A 10,651-nucleotide genomic window follows, 5' to 3' on the forward strand; every position below is an offset into this window, starting at 1 on the left:
AAAGTACGCGTGTCACGCTAAATTTTCATGTTGAACCAGACAATGACCTGCAGCTATTGTCATTCTACGGGGATAGGCCCACGCATTCCAGGAGGTCGTTACTGCGGACTCTAATGTCAGTCATTCATTAACTGAAGTGCATTCCCTACATACAAATGACTCTACAGCCCAGTACAGTCGATGACAATTTTAATGTAGGATTGAAAAGAAACCGAGAGTTAAATGACCGACATCAGATTATTCAAAAATGCTTTACTCGATATTTGGTCCAGTTTACAAGTAAATAAACGAACTCGACTGTATGAATCTTTGTACGATGTACCTTCGTAACGCGAGATAGTAAGACCACCTTGAAACAAACGAAGTAGAACCACAGATTAAACGCTGTTAAAGACTGGAACAACTTAAAACATGAAAATATTTCAGAGCCAACATCTGTTGTATAATATTACAAATGAGCATTCGGAATACTAGGCCAGCGTCACAATTTCAAGAGGGAATACAAACGTTACAATCTCGTACCTATATGATTAATTTTGTAATTGAAAAAGCAGCCTTTCACGGAGCAGAATAAGATTCAAACTTCAAACGAAAGATGGATGAGAGTTTGAGCAAGAAGATCCAGTTATAAAAGCATTTTTATTTACACCACGCTGCCAAAAATTGGCAATAAGCCCGATTAGCGAGCAGAACGGGAATTATAACCTTGCAATTCGCTATGATCCTATGATATAGGTACATAATGACCTACGTGAATATCCTATGTAAGAATAATGTTCAGGACAGTATGTTTTATAACAATTAAAATATGTAGATAGGAACTTCAATAGGGTATTCTCCTACTAGTCAATGGGGTCATCCATTAATTACGTCACACGTAATTCTAGGTTTTTTGACACCTCCCTCCTGGCCACATTTGGCAAACTAAGGTAAACCTCTTGTTGTGATTGTGACGTCACAGTAATTTTATAAACCAAAACTTAATAGGAAAGATAATTAAACGAGTAAAAAGGATTGTCGTTCGAAAATCTTGTTATTTAACTATGCAGAGAATAAAAAAACTTAAATATTTTTTCGGTTAAGTACTGATGAAGTTAAAGTGACGTCACAAAGTTTGTGACTCCCCCTCCCCCTTGTCAGAGCATATCACATTTGCTTGACCCGCCTCCCTCCTCTTAAACGTGTGAAGTAATTAACGGATGGCGCTGTCTGTCTGTCTGTCACATCTCTAATAAATCTCAAGAACCACTTAAGCTATCGATTTGAAATTTGGAATAGTTATGAACAACGCTTTCATTCATAGTGAAAAAAATATATTTATGAAGGAATATTTGAAAAATTCAAATAATTCAAAGTTTGTACCGAACCCTTGGTGCGCGAGTAAAACGAACTCGTACTTGACCGGTTTTTTATTTTAGTTCTATCCGATTTATTAAATTTAAATTGTGTCAAAATATACATGCAAAATAGTATTTTATTTTGTGCAAAGTGTAATAATTTATGTTGAATACATAAACCATCCCTATGTAAAATTGTTAAAACCACTTACCTACGCTAATTAGCTGCAACTAAGCTACTAGTAAGTAAGCCAAAGAATAATCAAAAAGAGAATATAATAAATTATGTAGATTATATTGGCTTACAACAAGAACACAAAGTCTTGTTTAGGATTACAATCAACCACAAAGTTATAACCATTTTGAAATCAGTATATCTGCTGAAAAGGTTTTGTACAGTTGATTTAAATTTGATTTGAAAACCTATTCCTATAATATAATTATAGTTATGATGACTTAATTATTAAATCGATCTTAGTAAATGTGTCCGAGTTATTAACGTACCTATAAATAGGGTTGCCATACATCCCGTATATACGGGATTGTCACTGTTTTTAAGTATCGCGTCCCGTATTTTTACCCGTCCAGTTTTTGTCCCGTACATCAATACCACTCTAGAATATGTATATAAATGGTCACAATCATCTCTGCTTGACCACATTGCATACCTATGTTAGTTAAAGCTATGGGAACATGTATTTGCACCCCTGTAACAACGCCATTACTACCCCATTGCCCCGTATCCGTTCCAATTAATTGGGTACTTGACACATTTTGCATATTATAACAAAATTTAGCTAAATGAATAGAAAATGAGCCATCCATTATAAAAAAAAATGGAATTTAGAAAGGCATATTGAGATTATAATAAATACAAAGACTCCAAAGTCTCAAATAATTTTTAACTTTCAAAATGAAAATGGTACCATTCAATTTTTTACATTTTATTAAAAAATAAATTGTATAACAACTATATACATAAACGCAATATTTCGGGGTAAAAATAGAAATTTTCTTGATTTTCCATATATTTAGGACAGACTAATGTAATTTGACGTCAAATTACAATATCATTTTGTTAGAGGCGTTTCAATCGTTCGAGTGCGAGCGTCATACTTCAACTCTCATTTCTGACCTTTGTGTTGCTTAAATGCCATGAGTCCTATATAGACATTTGATCCTCAGTAACTACGGAAGGTGGAGGTAAGGAAATAAATCTCCATATACCAAAAAGTGTCATCAAAAAACCTTAAATAGGTGGCCCTACAATACCTAGAATACTTGAACAAAAAGATCAAATCATAGACAGCTCAATTCACTCCGTCAATAACTACTCTACTACTCTAGCGCTACTCTGGAGAGATTTGGAAATATTATTTATAGCTGACAGCTGGACACTTGCAACAGTTCTACCATAAGAGATGCCACTCCTCTTAATTCCACACTCCATATCAGTAACATCAAAATCGATTGACATTATTTACCAAAAACTGTCAAGTAGCCAATTATGGCAACCCTGCCTATAAAGTAACATTTTTATTTCAATTTACGCTATAAGTACTGCAAACTACAGTGTCACTGTTCCTGATATCTGGTGCATTTAATCGTCCAATCATCAGACGACCAAGTCCGATAATTTAGTTCGCGTCGTTTACCGTCATTAATCATTCTCTGGATCGAATGCGATCGCTTAACCTACATAAAAATACGGTTATAAACAGGTTGGAAAATCCTATTTAACAGCTGATGAAATTGGCCTCGACATAGTTTAGCCTCAGACCTAATTATGTACAGCGAACAGGGTGGTGCCACTAGATCGGCGATAGGAAGCAAGGCGGGAATGAGTTCCCGTGCCTTTGAAAACCACGTATGCGCCAATGAGACTCGAACATGCATACAACATTTCAATTAAAGTGCTAAGCGTCCACCCCAACCGGTCGTAACGGTCAAACACTTAACACATTCATTCAAATGTATGTAAGAGCAGTATGATTACAACAACGTCCGAGACAGGCCGGAGAGCAAGAAAGTACAATGCAAATTTTAGTTTTATAAAGCTAGTAATAATTAATAAGCTACGTATACAACGTGCTGCATAAAAAATCTTTAAAAAAATACATATATATTTCAAAAAATCTGGTTTTGCGAAAAGCGCCGTCTTACGTCTACTTACACTCATTGCTTTTGGATAGGGAATTTTGAGTTGGAGGCTAGAAGAATGATGATTTAATGATTTAGATTAGATATTGCTTACAATTTCATAACCTTATTTTAAAATACCATGGAATGTCTAAACAACATGAATGTAACGTGACTTGTCAGAAGCTTAAAATGCAGGAAAAAATAAAACAATATGGAATACGGAGTGTCATCGAAACAGTAAAGTTGTTGACAAACTTTACGGCTAAAAGCCTTCGTCAATTACAAAATATTTACGAGCGGTTTTATACCGCAACCCGTAAGTGGGTGAGTCAGTTACTTATCGACAGCTAGACGTGATCCGACACGGTGATAAGTTTATCGGCTTGCGACATTAGTCGTCATAGTCGTGTGTCGTTCGAAAATTTATTGTTTTGATTTGAAGGCGTGTGGGCACGTTGACAAAGACAGTTTACTCATGACCCATTAACAAAGGAACTAGCTAAATACTAAAGTTTTAAATGTGCCGTTTTTCATGCCTTTTAATAGAATTTATCTCGTTAAGGTTTCTAAATGTAAACTTGTAGATTATTTTCGTGTATAGGTACTCGTATATGAGAGATACCCTTCTCCTTATGTTTGTTATGTATATTCTGAGATTTCTGAGTATAAGAAGCCAAAACGAGTATAAATTTCCAAAAGGAGTAGTCAAAAATATCATCTGCGAATTCTGCGTCTAGAATCTAGGGATCACAAATTTAATTATAAGTATTTAGCGTGCAACCGTCAGCTAGATATATCTAGACCTCAAAACTACGACTACACACCTACAAGTTGCAGACGATATAATTTCACGCACAATCAAATTAAATTGGCATTCAAATCTATTTTGATAATGTTGACTGGATATTCGATTTCTAATAGAGAATGTTCATCGTCAATCGATGCGAAATTCGCGAGACGTCTATATACAGATTCGAAGAGAGAAAAGTCAGGCAGGAGAGACGCAAAAGTAGGACAAGCGTCCAGAGCGACCAGCAAAAAAAAACTCCATATAGAATATAAAGTACAGTAGAAAGGGTTCGGAACAACTAACCTGTGTGAACTGCGAGGATATCTTCGCGTGGTCCTCCTGGTAGACCTTGCGGGCCTTCCGCCGCTCCACCATGAGCGAGGTGAGTCGGTCCAGCGCGCGCGCCTCCAGCGCCTCGGCGTTGGCCTTGATCTGCCGGCTCGTGTTCTCCCACTCTTCAGTCATGGTGCGCCAGGCTGACGCTATTACTGAGCCTGGAAACAAAATAGGTACTCTTTTGGTTTGGAACCCTGACAGAAAAGCGAGTCAGAGAGAGAAGTCATTGCACTCCGAGATACGAATTAATAATTAAATAATAAATAATCGGAAAATTTTTGATACCTACCTATAGCTTATGTTTTGCCATCAAAGATGTTTAGTAATAGAATGTCTATGTAAATAATTGTCAATAATAAGTAATAAGTTTTCCTTACTTTCATAATTTAGGTTACAATAAAATTGCTAATCGAAATATGTAACTACATCGAAGCTCTGTGAAAGACTGAAATCAGGTAACTTTCGAGTCACCTTCACACAGCTTCGCAGCATAGCTTTGTTTATGATTTGACTTCCCCGAACCACACATTTCTGCCCATCATTTTGATTTGGTTCCAGAGCGTACAATAAGATTGGGTTGACCCTGGCCATGTGTCAGGTTTTCGTAATTGCAGTATGTTGCCTACTATATCTGTTTCTTTAGGTATTTAAAAGAATGTAAATAAACCACGATTAGGTATTTTATTGTGCAAGAAAATTCTTCAAGCCAATATGCGGGTCTACACAGGCCGAGCATTCGCCCGAGGCACATCTACAGTTCTACACTAGCCATTTTGTGCGCGAGCACCGGACTCGTGCTCACGAGGCAGGTCTACAGGCGTTTTGTGCGCGAGCAAATTGTGTGGACCCGCCTAATTAATTTAACTCGATGTGTTACAACTTACAGAACCTATTACTTACTCGACATAACAACGAAGCAGCTGTAATCATGCTATTTTGTTAATATATAAATAAATCGGAATGATTTGATTAATCATTAGTAATTTGGTTTTGTAATATTTGCTTCGCCCTAGTAAAGAACCTAAAACGAGATCGAATATTATGCCATTTGAGGGTATGTAGATGAAAACATTTCACGACTAAATGAAATAGCACGATGAGACAACAGAACCAGGCAGTTTGCTCTCCGCGATTTTCATTTGCACTATAGATAGAACTATAAGACAAACAGCTATCAGTTCTTCAATACTCTCTCTGTCTCTAAGACAAAGAACTTTGAAGTAAATATGGGATACTATATTGCTTAAAGCCGTTGCTGTTGATATGATAAGCTACAAAAAACATTAGAAAACTAAGGGATTCATATCGAAATCGAAGGTCATTAGCGCTAGGGAGCCCCTTAAGAGGGAAGAATAGCTTTGCGATCCTAGCGAAATACTACTTTTTCTATGAAATTCCATTTCGGGAGAAAACGTTTTCCACTAATTAAATCTGAACAAACGACTTCGATATTTTTTTTGTATTGCAAATTTTGAAAAAACGGAAAACCTATAAATCTAGTATTTCATTGTATCAATAACATACTTAGTAAAAAATCATGGACAATGGAAAATATTTAGAAGTGGAAAAACGTTTTCTCTTTTTGTGTGGACGGTCACGTGGTATATTTCCCTCTTAACTGACAAATGTTTCAAGTACCCGAAAATGTAAAAACACATTGTTTACGTTTATTTTACCACCTAAAGATCCCTCTTAACTGACAAATGTTTCAAGTACTTACCCGAAAATGTAAAAACACATTGTTTACGTTTATTTTACTACCTAAAGATCCCTCTTAACTGACAAATGTTTCAAGTACCCGAAAATGTAAAACCACATTGTTTACGTTTATTTTACTACCTAAAGATCTCTCTTAACTAGGGTTGCCATCTCTAAAATTTGGAAACCAGGACAAGACGCGTGAAAACCCCGGATTTTAGAGCCCAGAACCCGGACATGTCAACAGATTTTTTTAAACAGGTTGTGCGACTGCGTGTGTCGCGGCCGGCCTAAGGCTTTAAATTTTTAAACCCGGACTACAAATGAAGTCCTCCCCGGACGCCCTCCAAACTAGGAGAAATCCGGGGAAACCCGGACGAATGGCAACGCTACTCTTAACTGACAAATGTTTCAAGTGCCTGAAAATGTAAATACACATTGTTTACGTTTATTTTACTACCTAAAGATCCCTCTTAACTGACAAATGTTTCATACTCGAAAATGTAAAAACACATTGTTTGCGTTTATTTTACTACCTAAAGATACAGAACAGACTAGTGAACTAGTGTCACTGCTATATGGAGTGGAAAATCTGACATATTCGCTTGTCAGTCTTGTTGACCGTACAATAAACCCTACAGGCACCCTATTTCATTAATCCAGTTAAATGATTTCTTATAGTTACTTACCAAAAAAAGTGTCTTACACTTATATAAATTGTGCCATCAAGAGTTATGTGGCTTATTTGAATCTACAAGTTTCTTATGTCGACAAATTGGACGGTAGCATGACGAATGACAGTGAGGAACTTTCATGGGGAACTTTATTTGATTCATAATTTAAATATAACGTTGGCGTGTTAGTTTAGCTGTTTCTGTCACGGTGTCCAGCGTTAATTTAGGCAATAACTGCTATTAACTCGGGCTTAGTTAATTTTTTAAGGTACATTTCAGGACCAAAGTTCAGTTATTCAGTATAGTAATGGAGAAGAAGGTACCGTTAAGTTCCTCGCATTTGTCCATTTTCTGGCCCTGAGCAGCGGCCGCGGAGAGTGCCAGGGCGTATTCCCGGTCGCTCTTCATCTTGGCCTGGAGACTCCTCTTCATCGTCTCCATGAGCCGCAGCTCGGCGTCCTGCCGGGCCAGCAGCGCCTCGTGCGCCGCCCGCCCCGTGCCAGCCGACGCATACCCCATTCTAACCAGAACTACACAAGGCACATCTCAATCACAACACAACACAATTCACATCACCCTTGTCACCAGCACTGTTTTTATGTCATCGTCAACAAAAAGCTTTACAGCAAAAGAATAAAACAAATTGTAAAATAAAAATCTGTTCAGCTTCGCGTCAAGAGAGCACAGAAAAGGATTTGAACAAAAAACGAACGCTGAAATATTGTTAACGATAAAAGTGAATGCGCGATACTGCAGCGTACGTCCGTGCTGTTGCGGCGCGCGACCCGAATGCCATCTATCGTGATCGTGGCGCCGGCTCGAGGCTCGAGAGGTGAAGTGAGGCGCTCGAATCGGTGCGCCGCAGGCAGCTCGGGCTTTGACACGGGAGTCACAGCGCCGGCACACGCACTATTTGGGCTTGAATAGGAATCTTATTTTTAATGGGGAGCAGCAATCTTTTGCCAACTATAGCTATATAATATAATATAACTGTATAACATTGAAACAATTTGCGGGTAGGTAATATGTAGGATCATATTTGGGAGCCAGTGCGCGATGCCCAAACTTTTCGCTAATCCTACTTATCCTATCTTGTTTTAGTTCAATTCTGCAATGTATTTAAAATCCCAAGAAATTTGTTGTAAGGTGAGGGAAGCTGAAGCGAAATCGTGGTGAAATTAAGACCACATCTGAGAAGAACGATAACTCCATACAAAAAATGTCCCCTTCAAATTTTCGCTTATACTACTAGCGCTCTCGTTGTATACCAATGGAACTAGAATTAACAACCGGTCTGGCGTGGCGGGAGTGGCAGACCATATTGATAGTCACATGGTGGTAACCCTGGCCGCAGACGCACAGAATTTTCCGTACGGAATGACATGTGCAAGCGTATGACTACAGTCAGACCAAGATAAGTTGGCAGCGGTTTTGACAGCCCAGACAATGCAAGTGTTATTTTAAACATCAAACTTTTATGAAACTATGACGTTTATTTAACACTTGCACAGGCTGGGCTATCAAAATCGTTGCCAACTTAGCTTGGTCTGACTCTATGACTATGATCACACATGTCATTTCATACTGAAACCATATTTAGGATTATTATAAAGGCCGACCAGAAATATATGATCATTGTTAAGAGGGCGCTGTTATTTTCATGTATAGGGTGACAGTTCAATTTAGTATGAAAAATTTAGTTCCAATTAAATTCCGCAATATGGCGCGTGATCATATATTACTGGTCAGGCTTTATCTATGCTTGGAATACTACCGTACAAAAAATACTTCCTACAAAACCGAAGTTTGACAGCGATTCAGGGACAAACTCGACAAAGCATGCTGTCTCTTTCTAATGTATGGCATTATCCCTTTCGGCTATTTCGGGTTAACCCTATATATATAAAATATACATCGATTAGTAAAAGTTCGTCAAAGGGCAAGAACACCCTAAAGCTCTAATCAAAGAGTTCAACAGCAAAACCGCTAAGGAACTTCTAGGGCTCAATAGACATAAAACCTGTGCGGTGTCTAGAATATTGACTAGACACTGTAAGTTGAACAAACACATGTTTCAAATTGGAAAGAAATAAGATGCGAATGCGACATGCAGGTTCTGCCAGGATTAAGGGGGCCTACTGCAAAAACTGAAATTCGCAAATTGCGGGATCTTTCTCTTTTACTCTCATCAAGACGTAATTACAGTAACAGAGAAAAAATTCAGCAATTGACGCACTTAGATCTTCGCGGTTATAGATTTCAGTGGTGTTATTCTCTGTTCTTGTGGACCACTAATATCAAAAAGAAATACCTACTTAGGGCGGCATGATTGCAACCGTATGAGGTACAGTACAGAGCATTACGGCCTAAAAAAATCTAGAATTTCCCGAATTCAACGGATATTAGTAATTAACTTTAAAGGGCCGTCACAATAGATCACTGCTTGGTCGACGTGACACTGGTGACACTCAAAGACCCACAATACCCCTATAGAACGGTAGCGATAACTTCTGAGCTTACAAGAATATTAATGTTGTTTATTTTTTACATATAGTTTCCAGACTATATACCAAACCTAAAAATAATAATTTGGTCATTCTAGGTATTTGCCACGCCAAGGTCGCGCCGCGGTCCCCCGCTGCATGTGCATGGCCCATTTAAAGCCCGCATTCAAACCGTCTCCTAGCTTCGTTTGAGCGCAAATATTATTTTTGTATTATTTGTTTATGCAATGGATGAAACTAACACAAATTCATATTTCTTATTTATACCGCCTTTTAAATCAATAAGATGTGAACTCTAATGACTATAATATTCTTTTGTAATGGTAACAGCCTGTTAGAACAAAATCATCAAAAATCTTATGAAGCAATGCCTTAACAAGACACAAAAATATTCAATGGACATATTTAAACGATTAAATGCGACGTACGCATTTCTTTTTACTTTAATTATGTTTTGTGTCATTTCGAATAGTATGACATAGTATCAGATTGCAATGGACGTAATTGACACAAAATGTTGTTTCCACACTAAAAAACCTATCCTTAATGCAACACAGTTACATGTTTTCTCTCGAATATTTTTTTCTCCATAATAATTCAAAACAAAAATATTTAGCACAATGACATAGTCTGTGTATTACATCTTAACAAAGTATTCAAAAGCGAAAAATATAGCCAGCGCTACGGGAATACTAATAATAATAACAATATTTCACGTTGGGCCCGACGTCGGGCCAGAGAAAGAATCTTTTATTACTAAAAGTGTTAAATTTTTGATATTTGGACTATTTTTACATTTCAAATATTGTTATCGGTATGCTGATATTTGGTGATACAGAAAACGACTCCTGCTCAGGCCCGTGCATCTGGAATTGTGGATGTAATAGGGTTGTTTCCATCTACAAATCTTAGGGCAGAATTGTATCCCAATAAATTCTTTTGGATAAGTAGGACATCCTTTTATTATTCAACTTTGTAACTCAAATAACTGGCTTATATTAGTGTAATCGTAAACTATAAAACTTAAAACCTAAATCTAAAAATAAATAATACTAAACTTAAAATAAAATACTAAAAAATATCCCCCTGCGGCATGGTGCCGTAGATACTGGCAGCATTTCCTCGCTGTATTGCAAGACTAATTCTTTGAGTGAGGAAGCTGCCAGCTCT

At 37.4% G+C, this 10,651-nt stretch overlaps 1 protein-coding gene across 3 annotated transcripts in view; it reads right to left on the reverse strand.

Moving 5' to 3' along the window:
- LOC133515904 (tyrosine-protein kinase Fer) overlaps positions 1-7,787 on the reverse strand; it is a 67,039-nt gene extending 59,252 nt beyond the window's left edge. For 2 of the 3 annotated variants that reach the window (XM_061848546.1, XM_061848547.1), the window contains exons 1-2: positions 7,301-7,786; positions 4,573-4,763 (exon numbers count right to left, since the gene is read on the reverse strand). In XM_061848546.1, the coding sequence (XP_061704530.1) occupies positions 4,573-4,763; positions 7,301-7,496 (387 nt within the window). In that variant the 5' untranslated portion in view covers positions 7,497-7,786. Of the gene's footprint in view, positions 1-4,572; positions 4,764-7,300 lie in introns of all 3 variants that reach the window. The other variant, XM_061848545.1, reaches the window with a different exon arrangement.
- Positions 7,788-10,651: the final 2,864 nt, after the last annotated feature.

This window comes from Cydia pomonella, chromosome 3, assembly GCF_033807575.1.
Source record: "Cydia pomonella isolate Wapato2018A chromosome 3, ilCydPomo1, whole genome shotgun sequence".
NCBI lineage: Eukaryota > Metazoa > Arthropoda > Insecta > Lepidoptera > Tortricidae > Cydia > Cydia pomonella.